The following is an 18,451-nucleotide window of genomic DNA, read 5'->3' on the forward strand; positions in this document are numbered from 1 at the left end:
ATACATACCTTGTACACTGGACTGTCCATGTTGGCTTTTTGCCTCCCTAAGGCCTGGGCACTGGGAGAGTTTTGGCATCTCTGAAAACCCACATGAAGCACAATGCCTGTAGGCATTTGCCTGTAGGCATTTGAAGAGCATTTGCCAGCTGCTCCTAGAACTGATAAGAAGATAGATGGACAAAGTATGGGGACACATGGAGGGTCAGCTTGACAGATGTTTTTCAGAGCTGCTGTTGAGAAGTCACTGGTACTATTTAGGTGGTTAAACTAGATGACCTTTAATGACCCTCTATTCAGAGATGCTGTCCTATTTCTTTCCTTTCTTTCCACCACTTATCAAGATGGCCTCACTGAATCAGGCATCATCATCAATTGCTCCAAGGGCTTGGCTTGGCACAGTGCGTTTGCTTTAAGGCACACCCAAGAAGGTTGTGCTGGGAAAAGCCTTTAGGCCTCTGGACTTTCCTACCAGGTAGGGAAGAAGCTAGGACCTGGTTGAGTTCAGCCAGTATGGATCAGCCTTGAGGTCACTAAAAGGGTGTCTGTAAGGCTTTGGGTCAACTGAGTAGGGAGGGAAAGGGCCCTTTCATCTGAAAACTTCAGGCAAGAAGTAAAATCTTAAATTTTTAATCTTGTTTGGATTTACAGCAAAGTTGGTGGCTTGGCTGCTGCAGTGCTTATAGGTTCTGGAAGAATATGCCTAGGGAGCAGGTGGAGCACATGCTCTAGGTCTGAGAAATCGGGGAGGGAGCAGAAGGTACACATGCACCCTCTGTCCTTGTGGAACCTCAAAATCCCTTCTGCCTGTGGGGAGCTGCTCCCCAGCTCCATGCTCAGTCTGCCTGTGGGCTGGCCTCCTGGCAGGGACAACAGAACCCTGTGGCAGCAACATGTAGCTGGCATTCCCATGGGCCCAAGGCAGTGAAATGTAGTTGGAAAGCCACTGCTGCTTGACTGTGGGGCAGGAAGTCTCTTGGGATGCCCTGGGTTGGTCCCATCACCATACCTAGATAGGAGGTCTATAGCAAAAGGAGGTAAGAGGCACTGGGGCATAATCGAGGTCCAGGAGCCCAGGTTAGGACTATGGGGATGAAGAAGGCTGTGTTACAGGGATGGTTACTGACCTGGCCTCAGAGTGTTAGGGTCAGGTCAGCCCCTCCCACGAAGCGGGACTGGACACAAGTCACCTGAGGCAGCTGAGCTTGGAAGCGCCTGACAGCTGCCACGTTGATACCCGGGCACATGGCCACGTCCAATACCCGGATCTGCTTGCATGCTTGCCTAATGGTATCCAGAGTTCTGTGGGGAGACTACCAGATGAGTGCTTGATGCAGCATGGGGTCCCAGCCCAGCCACTGCACCTGGCTCCATCTGCTCAGCATCATAATACACACTCACTGCTCTGTGAGTTGACTGCAGCTGGACAGGTTGAGGTGCTGCAGCCTTGGCCAGGACCCTGCTGCCTGGGCCCAGCCCTCGTCGCTGATGTGGCTGCAATGACTCAGCACCAAGTGTTCCAAGCTGGGGCAGCCTCTGGCCACTGCCACCAAGCCCATGTCTGTGAGTGCTGGCAATAGGCTCAGTGACAACTGCCTCAGCTGGGGGAATTGCAGTACCTGCAAGGATAGGGTAGATGGAGCATGATACTGGAGCCCAGAAACCTTCCAGTTTCTCTGCCTTTAGTAAAGGGAGTAGCCAGAAGCCTAGGAGAAAGGAACTCCAAGGAACTTTTTTTCCAAAATGTGAGTTGGCCCAGTTCCCTGCCTCCAGCCCCAGGATCCCCAGCCTATCCACACCTTGGCCAAACTGGCATCAGTCAGCTTGCTGCAGGCTGTCGGGTCCAACTCCTGCAGGGCCTGCAGTATGAGCAGGGATGAACTCTGTGGCTTGGGAGAAGCATCCTCAGGACCTGAGGCCTGATACTCCAGCTCTGGGCATAGCTGTGAGGAGAAATCTCTGCTTCTCAGGTTCTTCCTGAGTTTGCCCTTAAATAATCTTAGAGGGAGAGGCAGGAAAGTAGCTGAGTTCACAGACCATCCCACCCTTCCTGACTTTGAGGGCCTCATACCTGGGGACACAGTGCAGGCTTTTCACTTGATTCTTCCAGCCCCAGAAGCCCCCAATCACAGAGCTCCTTGCACCAAGCCAGGCGCAGAACAGAGAGGTGGGTGTGGTAGGTGCAGATGGCCTGCAGGGTCCGATTGGAGAGGGCCATACAGGAGGACAAGTCTAGCACTCTAAGGCTTGGGCCCAGTGCTGGGATCAGAGAAAGCACTGAGGCATCCTAGGAGGAAGTGAGGTAGGGAGGAGAGCACAGAGGAGCAGCTTGTTCCTGTGCCACCAGGCGTGGTGGGGTCATCAGCAAGGGCCTGCCCTAGGTTCTTACCCACTAGCAACAGGGAGCTGCCAGAAGGTCCAAGGAAAGAAGTAACATGGTTCCTATGTTGGATTGAAAGTTTGGAAATGGACAGGGTAGATTGTCGGGGTGGGAGATTTAGAGGGGGTTGCTAAAGGACAAAAGTCTATGATTGGGGCAGGAAGGAAGCAGATGGAAATTTCTAAGGCAGCTGCCCAGTTTGTTCTCCCTGCCCTTTCTGAAGGGGTGAGCTGAGACAGCACTCTAACCATAGCTCATTGGGTCAGGGGTGGACAGCTGACCCTCCCTGAGCCAATCAGATATGCTACCGCTAGAATTTGAACCAGAACTGTGGGGTTGAAGTGGGGGATAGAGTGTCACCTGCCAGAAGTCCAGTGGCATGTGAGATGATGGGCCACATCATGGGCCAGATCACTTGTGGTGTCTTGGACCTCACTCTGCCTGGGCCCCAAATGGGCTCTGGGGAGGCATGCCAGCAGCACTGTCCACTTAGGTTCTTGTCTTCTTGCAGACTATGACCCAAATTCAACTTGAACTACTCCTCTTTGGACATAAATACTGGGTAGTTCCTCCCTGGGGCCAGAGACCCAGCTCCCCAAGCCCCACCCTAGGAGGAAGGGGGGCATGGTATGCTCACCTTCAGCGAAGAGCAGTATGCCAGCCTGAGGGAGGTCAGTGGGGGTGGAGCTCCACTCACTAAGCCCAGGGCCTGGGCCAGTTCCCGCCCGCTCACCAGGCAGCACTCAGCCATATCCAGGCTCTGCAACTCTCGCAGGCCCCCTAGGGCTGTACACCCTGCATCTGTCAGCCGTTGCAGCTTTCCCAGGCTGAGGTGCTGCAGGTGCTGCAGGCCACGGCTCACGGCCAAGAGTGCCCCATCAGTCAGTTCTGAGCAGCCACTGAGGTCCAGGGAGGTAAGACCTGGTTGCTGGCGGCACAGGGTGGCCACAGCCTCTGTGGAAAGGTCCCGGCAGCTGTGCAGGCTCAGCTCCTGCAGCTGCAGCCCAGCTACCTGGCCCAGGGAATGTAGGGCCTCAGGTGGTAAGCCAGTGCCACTCGGATCTAGGGCCCGCAATTTGCCAGCTCGCTCTTTCACAAATCGCAGCAGGTTATGGAAGGAGAGTTGGGAGGGAGAGTCGTCCTGGGGGTTGATGGAACCCTGAGCTGGGCTCAGCTCAAAATTGAGGTGGCAATAGGCCAAGGAGAGGCGCTCCAGGCTGGGGACACAGCTGCTGAGCTGGTTGAAGCTGAGATCGGACAGGTTCCGCAGGCAAGCCAGCTTGAGCTCGCGCAGGCCACTCAATGCCTGCCGGACACGCTGGGCCATCTCTGGCTGAGCCAATAGTGTGCCTGATGTGAAGAGGCTGTTGCAGCCACTGAGGTCAAGGGTGCGCAGAGCTGGGCATCCCAGGATCAGGGCCACAAAGGAAGCCTCTGTGGGACTGCCCCCACCCAGGCACAAGCTCTGCAGGTGTGGGCCTAGGTGGTAGGCAACAGACTGCAGCACCAGGTGCGAGGTTGGTGAGCCATCCAGGTTGGTCAGGCTGATGCAGGAGATGCCCCTGAGGCCCAAACTCTTGATGGCCAAAAGGGAGGCAGAAGACACTGGGATGTTGTACCGCACATTTGTCTAAAGGGCAGAAGCAGGCCTGGGGTTAGCCCTCTGACCAGAAGTTGATGACAGGTCAGGAAGGGCCTTTCCACAGTGAGGACCTACCATGGTATAGGGTCATGTGTGGCTGAGGGGAGTGTGGGTGGGGAGTGTGGGTAGGAAGTGGGAGCTGGGAAGGCATGTCCTGCTGGGGTTTGGAGATGACCACCAAGGGCAGGCCTGAAAAGCTGGTGAAGGACAGGGCTAGATGCTGAGGGAGGGGAAGGAACAGAATGGGGAATTTGCATGCTGAGCACAGGAGGGCTGTGATATGACCTGGAAGGAAGCCCAGTGAAACTACACAGGGTAGAAGAACAAAATATGCTGGTCCCTAACCTTTGGTACCTCAGAAGGAAGCCCTGAGAAGGAAGCCCTGAGATTCATGGACTCAGCCTCCTACTCCAAGAACTGTATTAGCTAAGCAACCAGCTTCCCCATGACCCCTTTTTAGAGACCATATAAAGAGCCTCAAGAACAGCTGAAGATAGGAAGAAGTGAAGAAAAAAAAAAAGAGAAAAAAAAAAAAAGGAAGAAGTGAAGTGGGCACTACTCACCACAACTCTCTGTGGCCCATGTGCCAGAGGTCTAGGGCAGGCAGTGTCTCAGGCACATGAATGTTTGTATAATTATTATTTTTTAGTACTGGGGATTGAACTCAGGGCCTCATGCATGCTAGGCAAGCACTCCACCACTGAACTACTACACCCCTAGTTCCCCTCCCACTTTTATTTGAGTAATAGGGATGATCTACCACTAAGCTACATTCCCAGTTCTTTTCATTTTTTAATTTTGAATCCAGATCTCACTAAGTTGCCAAGGCTAGTCTCAAACTTGCAAACCTCCTGTGTCAGCCTCCCAAAGTGTTGGGATTACAGGAATATGCCATTGCACCCAGCTTTAAAAAAAAAATTTGAATTGAACCCAAGAGTGCTGAGTCATATCCCCAGCCCTTTTTTTATTTTTATTTTTAGAGGGTCTATTTATTTAAGAGCTAAATTGCTTAGGGCCTCCCTAAGTTCTTGAGTCTGGCCTTGAATTTGTGATCCTCCTGCCTCAAGCTCCAGGATTATAGGTGTGCGCCACCATGCCCGTCCCAGCTAATATTTTGAAACAGGGTTTAAGTTGTCCAAGCTGGTCTCAAACCTTCAATCCTCCTGCCTAAGTCTCCAACTAGCTGATATTACAGGTATGCATTTCTACCACCCAACAACAACAACAAAAAGGGTTTTTGTGTGTGTGTGTGTGTCTGTGTATGTGCACGCACACATACACACACACACACAGGCACAAACTAACATAGGTAAGGTTGCCTGGAATTGGGCCCTGAAGAATCTCTGTGGCACAACTCTGGAACACACATCTATCTCTCCAGGTGAGGAAGGATAAGCCTCCCATTTTGTGGGGGCTGGATTTAATAATTTAACAAGTCTCAGAGGTACCAACGAAGTTGAGTTGGCTCTGCCACAGAGAAGCAGGGAAGAGAGAATGGGGAGTGCATAGTTGGACTAGGGTGGGACCCAAGACATGAGCTCAGGCTAAGTGGTAAGAATAAGTTGGCTTGAATAGGAGTTTGGGAGCCTCTGGCTAAGGGAGAGTCTTTCATGAACCTTCCCTGACCTTGTGCCAGAGGGAGCCAAGGGGAAGTCAGTACAATTTGTGTGGAATAGGTCTGTGGAGAAGAGAGGGAGGGGAAGGAACAGAGTGGGGAATTGGCTTAGCTTTTAAAATTCTAGCCCTGTTCCTCTACCTCTTGCCCAGGTTTCAGGCACACAGAACTCAAAGAAGGCTCTTGTTTTAGCATCAACAAGGTCCTAATACAGGAGAGCTAGCTCCTCAAAATACCTACCTTTTCAGTAACTATAAAAACAAGCCTTTGTCCCCTGATTGTACCCCACAAAACAGCACCAAAGGAAATGAGAAAGGCAGAATTGACACTGGATGGGCTCTTGCAAAACCTTATTGATAGGACTCTCCCAGGAAGCATGGAACCCATTCCTAAGTGGGTTCTGCCCCAGGTGGAGGCAGCTGCCCAAGGCTACAGTGGTAGGAAGGAACATGCATAGAGATGGGTACTAGTTCCTGGTTTCTCTCACAGTAGATTGGCTAGGTTCTCCTTCCAGACCACACTTCCAAATCATGGTCCTTCCTAGTGAAAGGGGCACTCACCACAGATCCCCTTATGGTGGGGGGATAGTGGGGACTCCCAAGGGCCTGGGTCTCTTTTTCAGATTTAAGGAGAACTGGAGAAGATTCCAGTGTGTGAGGCTAGGGAAGGAGATGAAAAGATCATAGAGAGAAGTTTGTAGAAAAGAAAGGAAAATTATGCCTCCAGCCACTGCCTAACCCTACATGAGATGAGTCAGTCTGAGGCTGAATAAACTAGGGCTAGGGGAGCTGGGAGCAGCTAGGTGGCTCAGCCAGCACCTGCCCCCACCACTCACATATGACTGAGAAGCCCAGATCCCTGCAGGCCCCCAGAAGACACAAGTGCTCAGCCTCTTTCCCCCTCCTCAGAGCCTGAGTAGTCAGTAATGTTTCCTTTCCCACTACCTCCCTATGAACAAGGTGGACAAGCAGCCAAGGAAGGGCACTGGCAGTCATCCCAGGGCTAGGCCACACCTGCTGCTGGCAGCAAAAACCCACCCCCAAAATGGGCAGGGCATGGCCTGAGGACTTCCAGTTATTAGGAAGGAGGCTTATGACTAACTGTGGTCCCATACTGTTTTCATTGGTAGGGTGGGGGCAGCCTCTAAGCCTTCACCCAGAGGCCTATCCTGCTCCTGAGTTTAGCTGGACTTTAAGTGTAGAAGCCCAGGAAGAGCCTTTTAGGGAAATTTATCTCTTTGGGGAGTATGGCAGCATGTGAAAACAAGGCTCCTGGGATCTGAACTTTAGCTCTTCCTTTGCCCAGGAAGATGCTTCTAGAGGTCAGAGGGGAGACTGCAAGGTCACCTGCTCCAGCTTCAGCCACCCCTCACACAGAGGCCAACTGGGGCAGGAAAGGACAGTGGAAGGCAGAAGCTGAGCTGTTTTTCATTCTTGCTCCACAGTGATCAATTCAGTAGCAGCAATCAGGGTTCCCCAGGGCATGGGCAAGGCCTGGGTGTGTGGGGGCTGCTAAGCTTGCCTGCAGTGAGACAAACTGGAAGTAAGTGAACAGTGGATCAGGTCAAGGGGAATAAGAAGTCACTAAATTCAGCATTCTATCCTGGCCTGGTAGGACACAGGCCCTGGCCTGGCCTTGGTAGGCCAGTGTCTTCCACAACACAGTAGCTGGGGCACTGCCTTCTCATCAACCTGCCTACACCTGGGCTCTGAAAGATGATTCCTGTCCACGGGGTTATGCAGATTGTTTTCTGGAATATGGTAGTGCTGAGGTGTGGGCAGGGCCCTGGATGCCTAGGTGCCTGTGGCCTGGCCTCCCAGTGCCCCCAGCCCAGTGGGACTGAGCTTTGCAGGGGTATCAAATAAATCTTTTTGTGGTGCGGGGTGCCAGGGCACTCTATCACTGACCCACACCCCCAGCCCTATTTTGTTTTTTATTAAGAGACAGGGTCTCACTGAGTTGCTTAGTGCCTCACTTTTGCTGAGGCTGGCTTTGAACTCACGATTCTGCTGCCTCAGCCTCCAGAGCCACTGAGATTACAGGCGTGCACCACTGCATTTGGCCCAAATAAATCTTAATCAACATTTTGGAGGTTCTGGTTAGCTGGAGCAGCCCTGTGCTATATTGGTGGACTCCAGGATTCCAGCTGCTGACCCTAGCTTCCTTCTCTCTTCCTCCCTGCTCCTCCTCCACTTCATCTACACCCAGGGGCTTGACTGCCCCCTCTGCCTCCTCTGCCCTTTTCTCCTTTACTGGCCTCTATGAGTCTTACCCCTCCACTGCTCCTCTTCAGGGCTTACCGCTTGCCTCCCTCACACTGCTGAGCTTGCTCTCCTTGCCTGGCCACAGATGATGAGGCCAACTGCCTCTTTGGAGTCTAATAGACTGGGGATACAGAATGCTACAGAGAAAGCCAGGGTATTCCCTCTTTCCTACACCCCCAGCATAAGCCTCCTCCATCCTGCCTCCTTTCCTGTCCCCACAAGAGTTCTCCCCAAGTCCACCATCTTCATCTCTGAGCCTCCTGCAGGAGACCCCCCCTCACTGAACCTTCTCAGAGATGACCTGTTCTGCTTTAAAAAGAAACCAAAGCCATCAGTTGCAAGGTTTCTCCCCTTTCCCTGTCATGTCCACCAACTGCCTCCTGGCAGAACCCCTTCCTTCCCTCTACTGTCCTTTGGGTTGTAGTCAACCCCCTTCTTTTGGTCTGCTAAGCTATTCCCACCTTCACTTCTGGGAAGCTTGCCATTTCTGCCTTTCTACTGCTCCTTCCTCAGAACCCACAAATAACAACAGTCTTAAATCACACAAGCTCCCTTTATCCTCTCCTCACTTCTATTTCTCCGTTTGTAGTCAAGCCCTTGGAGGCACAAGGGCCCACCCACATCTGTATCTGGCCATCTAGTTCTCCCTTGCCTCATTCATTCACTCTTTACCACAGCCCCCACACAGTCACCCATTCCTGGCAACAGCTTCCCTCCAGCAAGATCACCAACAATCCTGGAGTTCCCTTCTCAGTGTCCTCTCTGCCATGCCATCTGCTATGGATGGTCAGGAGCCATTCCCTTTGACACTACTTCCTAGTGGGGGTTCTGAGACTGCCTTCCTGGCTCTCCTGTAACTTTCCAGCCTGCTTCTGCTTTGGGAGTCTCTTCTCACCAAAGAAGAGAGACCCAGTCCAGTCCATATCCATATCACCCTGAATATGCCTGATCTTGGACGTTAGTTAGTACCTGGATGGCAGACCCAGTCCACAGATTAGTGAGTTCCTTCTGGTTTGTCTCACCTGATAGCATGCATGTGTCATAGACATGCAAGTGTATCAGTGGCACTTGTATGTCAGAGGATACACAATCTTTGTCCTCTTCTGTGTGCCCCTGAGCATAATATACTTCACCCCATGGGGCAATCTTTCTAACTACTTTCTTTCTGATCTGCATCATTTTCCTGAATCCCAGGCCCTAGGAGCCAACTGCTTCGTGGACTTCGCTCTAGATAACCCCAGAGTTACCTAAGCTACATCCCCAGTTCTTTTTTATTTTGAAACAGGGTCTTGCTAAGTTGCTGAGGGTCTAGCTAAGTTGCTGGGGCTGGCCTCTAGAGTCACTGGGATTATAAGTGTGTGCCACTGTGTCAGGCTATTTTTTTCAAATTATTATTATTTTGTTATTGTTGATATTATTATTACTACTATTATTATTGGTATTGGGTATTGAACCCTGGAGTGCTTTACCGCTGAGCTATATCCCCAGTCCTTTTTTTAACAACTTGAGACAGGATCTTGCTAAGCTGCTGTGACTGACCTCAAACTTGTGATCCTCCTTTCTCAGCCTCCCCAGTTGCCAGGATTACAGGTATGAGCTACTGCTATTCCTCCTCCTAAATTGTTACCTCCCTGTACTAAGGTACCCTCACCTCTCACATCCATAATGATTAAAGTCTCTTCCATTCCATTTATTTGATATATTGAGGTATGTTTTTCTGCTCCAACCTCACTGCTTCTGCCTTAGTTCGGGTTCCCTTATTGTCTGTTAGGAATATGTCACAGAAGCTTTCTTCTCACCACAATTCTAGCCTCTAGTGTCTCTGACTCTAAAACCATCTTTGATCTTTTCACCAAGATGACCCCTACCAAAAAGCAAATCTGACTGTGCTCTTCAAACCTTCTGCCAGGTCCCCCCATCCACAGGAGAGGCTAAGCTTCCTAGCTGTCATTCAAACCCTTCTGTATCAGAAGGCAGCCTAACTCAGCCCACCTCTCCGCATGTCCACTCTCCTTTTCTCCTAGCCAGCTCTGGGAATTCCCACTTCTGACCACCGTCTTACCCTGCCATGCTTCCAGTCAGCTACTTTGTGTTTTGATGGGTCTCACCCCTCACCTACTCCTATTTGTCTATTTGGAAAATATTTATTCCTCTTTCTCTCTCTTTTTGTGGTGCTGGGAGTTGAATTCAGGTCATCCCAGGTGCCAGGCAAGCACTCTATACCCCCAGCTCTATCCCCACCTTGAGTTCCAGGCTGAGTGTCTTCTTCTCCATGAATTCTTTTCTGGATCTTTTCTCTGCATCCCCCATTTGCCTTGCACAGACTCCAAATGCAACACCCTAGTCCCTTTTTGCTTGTGTTTTTCTCCCCCTCCCAAACTCCAGAGCACCACATCTTCCTCACTTCTGCCTCCTCAGTGACCAGCACAGTGCTTGACACTAACAGAAACATGTGAGTGAGTCTCTGATAATTTTCAGTCTTCCTTTTGCCCTGTGACTATTCTAAAGTCCTCTGATGAGGCCCTGGCCTCTATCTCTCTTTTCACGATCTTATGACAATTTGGCCCCCAAAATCATCAATCCAAGTGGCCACTAAGGAACTAGATGCTTCTGAGGAACTTCCTCCACAGATAGTTCCATGTTTCCATCCCCATGGCTCTGCTTCCTCAGGAAGGGGTGGCATCTCTGCCTCTTAAGCAAGACCAAGCCTAGTGCACTAAGCCTATCCCTGCTACCACGTCAGGTGGCACCCACTATTCCTAATCTCTCTTCTGCCTACATACATCCCTCCTCTATGGACTTTCTCCCTCATTTGACACATTTGAGATTTCTCCTAATCAAAATTACTTTGTCAAGTCCACCTCAACCTCTTGTTTCTGCCCAATTTATTTCCTTTCTTCCAAGGGGAAGTTTCTTACAAATGAGGTCACTCTCTATCTACACTTCCTTTCTTTTCTCATTCATTCTTCAGCTTGCCTGGCTTTTCCTCCCCACTAGATACTAAATATTGCTGAAATCACTGGTAGTCCCTTGGTTATCAAATGTTATGGACACTATTTTTAAAAAATTTTCTGAACTCTTTATGGCATTTGACACCATTAATCATCCACCTGATCCTTTAAAGCTCTCCTATCTTGGACTCTATGCCCTCCTCTTTGGAATCTCCTCAGTCACTTCAATAGAGATGTCTCTTCCTTGCTGTGCCTTGGACTGGCATCCTCCCTCTGGAGCATTTGCTATGACCTGCCTGCTGTTCTCTGGCTCTTCATGTTTTCCCTGGGGGAGGTTACTCAGATCTATGGCTTCATTTCTATCCATTTAAAAATTTTCGTTTTGCTGAAAATAGAACCCAGGATCTCATAAATACTAAGTAAGTGTGTTCCACCACTGAGCTACACCCCCAGATCCATACATTCTTTTTTTTTTTTTTTTTTTTTTGTACCGGGGATTGAACCCTGGGGTGCCTTACCACTGAGCCACATCCCCAGCCCTTTTTATTTTTTATTTTGAGACAGGGTCTCTTTAAGTTGCTTAGGGCCTTGCTAAGTTGCTGAGGCTGGCCTTAAACTAATGATCTTCCACGCCTCTCAAGTCACTGGAATTACAGACATGAGCCACTACACCCGGCCCCTAGCCAATTCTTTAATGACACCCAATTCTATACTCATTACCCAGACCTTTCTCTTAAATTCCTCACTCAGAACTACTAACTGGATTGCACTATCTAAATATCTCACACTTCAATTTTTCAGTAAGTCGAAAGTCAGATACCCTCAGATACTAAAATCACTGACACTGGATAGAAAATTTGACAACAGACCCTACTTAATACATACGTTTTGTTATGTGACAGGTGAGGGTTCCAACCTAAGAAGGGGAAGATGGTGTTGGGGCTAATCAGTTTAGCTTCTTATAACATAAATGAAAATAAATTTTACCAATAAGTATTCAAATCATAAAAAAGAAGAAATAATCTGCTGTCAACATAAAACTGCTCTAAGAAATAATGTCTATTTTGAGAAAAAGAAGAAAAATGAGGGCATATTTATCAGATCTCAGAGGAGGCAAGGGATCTTTACGTTTAAACAACAATGGAAGAAATAAAAAGAAAAGCAATGTTGAGAAACAACAACACAGAAACTTATTTCTGCATCTCTTAAATAAAAACACATATCTACCAATCAAAATAAAAGGCAAACATATTAGAAATATATTTCAATAAATATATAAGGAATTAATCTCTTTAATGTATAAGAAGTTCATACAAATGGGTAAGAAAAATACTAAGACCCTAGCAGTTAAAAGGATGAAGAACATGAATAAACAAACAAACAAAAAAAAAAAAGAGGGAAATACAAATGGTAAGCTAATGAGAAAAACTGTTGAACCTCACTGATCATAAAAGAAATCAGTTCCAAGAGCTATTATTGTTTGCCTTTCAAACTAGTAAGAGGTCTGCATTTACCTCCTGGCGAGGCTGCCTCCCTACTTTCAAGCTTGCCCTCTCCAGTCCAACTGTACTGCAGAGCTTCTAACATACAGTCACAAACTGTCACTTGCTTGCCTTAACATTCCTTAAAGGGCCCAAGATGATAATCAGGAGAAAACCCAACTCTGCTGTCTGGCACATCTGTCAGCTTACAGTCTGCCTCCGTTTTAGTCTCATCTCCCATACGTATCTCACATGGAACTTGTGTGGTCATTTCCAGGACTATTCAACATCTTGGTGTCTCTATCTGTGCTGTTATCGGTCTGGGAAAATCAACCTTCATCTTCACCCTGTTCCTCAAGGAGGCCTTCCCTGGAATTACTGGTCAACCTTATTTGCATATCCTTCTTCAGGTCCCTGTTGCACCCTTCCATGCCAGGGCCACAACACTGTGCACATGATATCATGATCATTTATGCTACTTGTCTTTCTCCTGCATGGGACTATGAGCTCCTTAGAAAACTATCTTATTCATCTGTATAACCCCAGCCCTAAGCCCAGTATGCATGGACGTGTGAGTACATCAGAATGGATGGATGGATGGATGGATGACATATGAACAGGACTGTGAGCAAGCTGAAGTGACAGACAACTGAGAATGGGTCAGGTGGGTGGGTACCTTACCTCCCGAAGGGCATTCTGGGCTGCACAGTACCAAGCCCGACTCACGAGAGAGGCCTCTTTCTGATCTGACAGAGGAAGGAAGCTCAGAATATACGTGAGCATCTGAGGGAAAAAGACAGGGCATTGGGGCTGTTAGAGCTGGGGGTCCTTTGGAACCTACTCCAGCTGATAGCACAGTGGATTCATTTTGGATCTGAAGTTTCACAGAGTATTCACTTCCCCTCTCCAACTTCCAGGCATCTTCACTGTGAGTAAACCTTTCCTGAGCCCTCTCTGGATGCACACTTATACTAACTGGTAAAAATCAAACTTCCTGCCCAGTTTAATAGAAAAAGCCTGGGGTATTGGGGCCATATAAACCTAGTTTCAAATCCCTAATCTGTTAATGATCTCTCTGATCCTTTGTTTTCTTTATCTATAAAATGGCAATGTAATGAGACTTAAATGGGTTTCTGTGAGAATTAAGTAACAGCACAGTGTCTTGCATAGATCTGGAACATGGTAAGTCAAATATCTTCCTTTGATTCTCTGAAGCCCCACTTCCTCCTCCTGCCCTCACAAGTTCAGCTCTGGGACCCTCACTCTTTCCAAATTCTCCAATGCCAACTTGCCTTCTTAACTGGCTATTAAGAAATGATCCCGGCAAGACCCACCCTGGGAGCCTCTGGCTCTCTTCCATCTATACTCTATGAGGCTGGGGTGGTAAGGTTGGATGCTCTAAAGGGGACTGGAAATGGGTCACTTGTGAGGCTAAGAACAATTTATTAGCATTTTTTTCCTTCTCAAATCTTCCTTTCTTGAGACCTGTAACATTGTTTTCTAGGCCTTAGCCCAGCATTCTTTTTGGCCTGCTTCTGGATTCTTCTGTGACTCCCAGGCCTCATACTTGGATCTTTTGATCTTCAGTTTATTCATACATAAACAACCAGCAAGAGCCTCATATTGTCCTACGTACTAAGTGCAAGTGCAGTATTGCCAACTATCTTCCCAAATGACTCACCATCACCTTGATATTTTGCCTTCAGTCCAACTTTCCCCTTTAATGCCAATAGTGCACCCCATCTGAAGGTCCTGGTAACACTTTGGACTCATGTTCTTCTATCCCTTATTTCAAAATACAAGTATAAAATAGAGACTTTAGGAAACACTAACCAAGACTCATTCAAATCCCAGCTCCATTACTTCCTAGCTGTGTCTCTTCAGGCAGTGTACTTGACCTCTCTGAACTTCAGTTTCTGTATGTATGAAATAGACATTTTAAAAAATCTAGATCATAGTCTTATAGGGACTAGATGATCCATAAATGGTTGCTGGATTACTGTTACTAATATTTCTACCTTTACAACTTTACCACTATAGCAGCTAAGATCTTCATCACCCCAGACCTGGATTCCTTCCACAATCTTGACCTTACCTTCAAGTTCAACTTAGCTAATCCCTTCTGTACTGTCACAAGGTTAACTGTCCTAAACAAAACAAAACAAAACCTGTTTCCTGTTTCAGCATACTCCTGATGGAAACCTTCAGGGTTATTCAATCCTCTCAGGAAAAAAATCTCCACTCCTGAGGCAGAACTGCCAGGTCTCCATGCCTGATCTGGTCCACTGGTCCCAGAGCTTCCCTGATCCATCCTTTCTACTGCCCCCAGCATGTCTTGTGGGCCTCTTTCTTGGGTTGTCATTCCTTAAGCTTGATTTCACTACTCCACTCTGATTTCTCCTTCCCTTCTCAGATGCTGAACATATATGAGATGCTCTGTCAATACTTACAGGATTATAGTAAGGATAGGCAGTCCTCTACCTCTATTTTCACCAAAGATTTGCTCAGGGAAGGGATAGGGAGATAAAGCAGATGATTACTGAGAGGAGAATGACTTTGAAGTACAGCCTGGGTTAGGGAGGGGAAGCATGGGGAAGAGAGTACTGACAGGGACTGGGAATGACCAAGCTCCTATCCTTAGAGGGAAGCAGGGAAGCTGCTGAGCTAAGATAGTGGCCATCCTGTCTCCTAAGCTAAACAGCTAGCAGCTAACTCCAGGAGCAAAGGGAGGGGGAAAAATTGATCATGGGAGTGGAGGACATGATTAATTAAACTTAGAAAGGTGGTCTTTATAGAGAGACTAGAGAATGGGATGAATCCCATCCCAAGGGGCTACTAGACATACCAAGCAGCTTCTAGAGATACAACGGAAAATCCACGGGATCTATGGGCAAAAATGGATATCCTCTGGGGCCAAGGAAGAAATGGATACAGTTGCAGAATACTCATTGAACTGGGAGCAGGCCTATTTTTGCTGAGAGGGAGCACTCCAGCAGTGATGGGAAAGAGTAGCCAGTTTCCTATGGGTGGTGGGAGGGGGATGCAATCTTCAGGGCAAAAGGGATGGAGAGGCCATTCCAAGATACCACTGGCACTGGAGACAAAACCTGTTATCTTCTGGCCCAGGAAGGCAGAAGGCAGAGTGGTCTTGCCCCTGGCTAAGAAGAAGCAAACAGCCCATGGGGTGAAAGAGGTAGGGGCGCCATCACTATGGGACTAGGGGCTGGGTAGCAGGCCTGTCTTTGCTAAAGAACCTCAGCGACCATTCCCAGAATTGATGGGGAGGGAATAGTCTGTTTCCCACTGCCCGGGAGAGCGGACGAAGGAAGTGGTGTGAGCAACCCAAGGGGCCAACGGGGATAAGATCGGTTACCCTTCAGGGACGATGGAATGGAGCAGACATCTTCCAGAACTGAGGGGGAGGGGACGGCAATCTGAAACGAAGGGGATGGGCAGAAATCTGTCCTCGCTAAGGTGACAGAGCAGGCATCTCCTGGGGCCGATTGGGAAGGAGAGGACGGTTCCCCAAGCTAAGGGGATAGAGTGGCCCAAAAGTGGGGCCGTTACCCAGAGCTTGCAGGTCCTGGGATCCACCGGGCGGGTCGTTTCCGCCAGGCGGAAGGCGCAAGGCGAGCTTACTGACAGTCCCTCCCCAAAGCTCGGGACCCCAAGGGCGGGGCCTGTCCGGAGCTAGGCCGGAGGGCGGCTTCTTCTCACCTCCAGGGGCAGCGACTCCGCCATCGCATCCCTGCCGCCTCCGCCCCCGCGCAAGACTTTCTGGGAAATGTAGTTCCGTTAGTTCTGGGGGCGGGACTTGGGAAAGGAAGTGAGTCCCACTTCCGTCCATGATCTGACGATTTTGGTCTGCACCGGAAGTGCAAGCGTTGCCGATGTGGTACCCACCGTCTGGTTTGGTTCGCTCGCCCTTGTTTCCCTGCCTTGGTATTTGCGTCGCACCATGGCGGTAAGGAGAACGGGAAGGGCGGGGTCCACATGGGCAAATCTCTCCCGCGGCCTGGAGAATGAAAGTAGAGGCACATCAAGGAATGCGGGACGGGCCAGAGGGGGGCGCTATCCAATGAGTGGACTATACTAGTGTGAGCGGGGTGTTGAAGGGAGACTGAGATGGCGGCGCAGGACCACACCAAAACTAGTACCAGAGGGGGTGTGTTATTGCCGTTATTTTCACATCTGCAATCCAGTAGAAGTCCGAGAGAGGTACCATATAACCCCACTCAAGAGTGCCCTCGAGGTGCTGTCAGCCCAAAGCTGGGCCTTGCTGGGGGAGCTGGAGAAGGCATAAGCCTAGCGTTCGATTGTTCAGGACCAGCAGGAAGCAATCGAAGCTGGAGATGCTGTAAAGATGGTGTCAGCTCTAGACAGTATGGACTAGAGAAGGAGTGGACATCTCAGGGACTGTGGGGACCTGGCTGAGATGCAGATGGGACAGTGTAGCTAACCAGGGTGGTAGAGGAAGTGAGGGGCTGAGAAGAGCTCTGACGGCATCTCATATTTCCTCTGCAGCCTAAGGGCAAAGTGGGCACCAGAGGGAAGAAGCAGATATTTGAAGAGAACAGAGAGACCCTAAAGTTCTATCTGAGGATCATACTGGGGGCCAACGTAAGTATCTGCCTTTCTTCTCTTACCACTCGTAGCTCCGCAGTATTCAGCTCTGGTGAGGAGTGGTGGTGACAGCTAAGGCTCCAAAGAAGTACATTCAAAAAGAAATGAGAGGGGACTGGTGAGTGTAGCTCAGTGGTACAATCTTTGTCTAGCCATGAACATAATCCTGGGTTTTATCTCCAGCACCAGGCATGTGGGACACTGGCAAACAGAAATTAATGAGAAAGGATTCAGGAATAAGGTTCTGGGCTAATAAAGCAAAACACAAACAAATAATAATGAAGTGAGTCCCAGCTAGACTTCACTGCCTTCCCCATTGTAGATACATAAGGGCTTCTTTCTTGGGCTGGCTTGGGTTTCAGAAGACAGTCTTGGTACTTAGCATCAGGAAGCAAGGCCTTTCTCCCAACCCTATAGGAACAATCTGGCTCTGCCCATAGCCTGACCTAGTTCTTAGGTACAGTTGTGGGAGTCCCATGGTTTGAAGCATTTTTTGACCCCAGCCTGATCCTGTTTGCTTGTAGGCCATTTACTGCCTTGTGACCTTGGTTGTCTTCTACGCATCTGCCTCATTTTGGGCCTGGGTAAGTATCTTCATCCTGGAAAGTGGATGAGTGCATAGGTCCAGTGGTTGGTTTTGATATCCCTATTCTCGCTCTGCAGATGGCCCTTGGCTTTAGTTTGGCAGTATATGGGGCCAGCTACCACTCTATGAGCTCGATGGCTCGGGCAGCCTTCTCTGAAGATGGGGCCTTGATGGATGGTGGCATGGACCTCAACATGGAACAGGGCATGGCAGAGTGAGTGTCCCCCACCGCAAGCCCAGGTGAGCGGCCCCAGGGCTGGGGCACTGGGGCCCAGAGAACCTAAGGCTCACAGCTATCTGCAACTTGAAGAAAGTGGAAGGAAAACAAAATGGGGCCCATTTACTGTCTTTGGCAACCTCCCTTCTATCCACAGGCACCTTAAGGATGTGATCCTGCTGACAGCTATTGTGCAGGTTCTGAGCTGCTTCTCCCTCTATATCTGGTCCTTTTGGCTTCTGGTATGTGGGCTTGAGGGTTTCCTTAAAAAAGGCATCTAACCCTCCCTATCCTTCATTTTTTGCACCCAACTTCAAGTTATCTTTTCTCTTAGGCTCCAGGCCGGGCCCTTTATCTCTTATGGGTGAATGTGCTGGGACCCTGGTTCACAGCAGACAGTGGCACCCCAGCACCGGAGCACAACGAGAAACGGCAGCGCCGACAGGAGCGGCGGCAGATGAAGCGGCTATAGCCATTGAAATTGTGGCCATAGGCTCCTGGGCACTGGGTTGCATGGCCTCAGTGCCTGGAGCAATGAGAGCCTAGTCCAGGCCAAAAGCAGCCTGAGGTATAGAATTGTTGAATAAATGTCTTAGAATGTGGCTAATGGGTGTGTGTGTGAGTTAATAAGGGACAAAGCAGGAAGAACTAGTCGTATGGTATTTCCCTCTTGCTACAGGCTCAGCTTGGGGA

The 18,451-nt window shown here is 49.2% G+C and overlaps 2 protein-coding genes across 3 annotated transcripts; one reads left to right on the forward strand and one right to left on the reverse strand.

Annotated features, from left to right (window-relative positions):
• Positions 1-492: 492 nt before the first annotated feature.
• Positions 493-16,087, reverse strand: LOC114106774 (Leucine-rich repeat-containing protein 29). Of its 2 annotated transcripts, XM_034636119.2 has the most exons (8): positions 16,050-16,087; positions 13,014-13,115; positions 3,017-4,009; positions 2,071-2,286; positions 1,799-1,942; positions 1,401-1,618; positions 1,127-1,301; positions 493-1,021 (listed from the first exon to the last, which is right to left on the reverse strand). In XM_034636119.2, the coding sequence occupies exons 1-7, from the start codon at positions 16,071-16,073 to the stop codon at positions 1,133-1,135; spliced, it is 1,866 nt and encodes a 621-aa protein (XP_034492010.2). In that variant the 5' UTR covers positions 16,074-16,087; the 3' UTR covers positions 493-1,021; positions 1,127-1,132. The 2 variants fall into 2 exon arrangements, with proteins under 2 accessions (XP_034492010.2, XP_034492009.2); XM_034636118.2 differs by having other exon boundaries at positions 493-1,301.
• A 102-nt stretch (positions 16,088-16,189) lies between these two features.
• Tmem208 (transmembrane protein 208) lies at positions 16,190-18,360 on the forward strand. Its single transcript, XM_027953927.2, has 6 exons — positions 16,190-16,296; positions 16,857-16,952; positions 17,480-17,539; positions 17,619-17,755; positions 17,916-18,000; positions 18,093-18,360. Exons 1-6 carry the CDS (start codon positions 16,291-16,293, stop codon positions 18,228-18,230), a joined length of 522 nt encoding a protein of 173 aa, XP_027809728.1. The 5' UTR covers positions 16,190-16,290; the 3' UTR covers positions 18,231-18,360.
• Positions 18,361-18,451: the final 91 nt, after the last annotated feature.

Source organism: Marmota flaviventris, chromosome 18, assembly GCF_047511675.1.
Source record: "Marmota flaviventris isolate mMarFla1 chromosome 18, mMarFla1.hap1, whole genome shotgun sequence".
Lineage (NCBI taxonomy): Eukaryota > Metazoa > Chordata > Mammalia > Rodentia > Sciuridae > Marmota > Marmota flaviventris.

Coding starts and splice junctions, on each gene's coding strand:
- LOC114106774 (XM_034636119.2), bottom strand. CDS start 16,073: ATGGCGGAGTCGCTGCCCCTGGAG. Junction 13,116..16,049: donor CGGAGTCGCTGCCCCTGGAG/GTGAGAAGAAGC, acceptor TTTTTCCCTCAG/ATGCTCACGTATATTCTGAG. Junction 1,943..2,070: donor AGCCTGCACTGTGTCCCCAG/GTATGAGGCCCT, acceptor TTCTCCTCACAG/CTATGCCCAGAGCTGGAGTA.
- Tmem208 (XM_027953927.2), top strand. Junction 17,540..17,618: donor CTGCCTCATTTTGGGCCTGG/GTAAGTATCTTC, acceptor CTCGCTCTGCAG/ATGGCCCTTGGCTTTAGTTT. Junction 17,756..17,915: donor ATGGAACAGGGCATGGCAGA/GTGAGTGTCCCC, acceptor TTCTATCCACAG/GCACCTTAAGGATGTGATCC.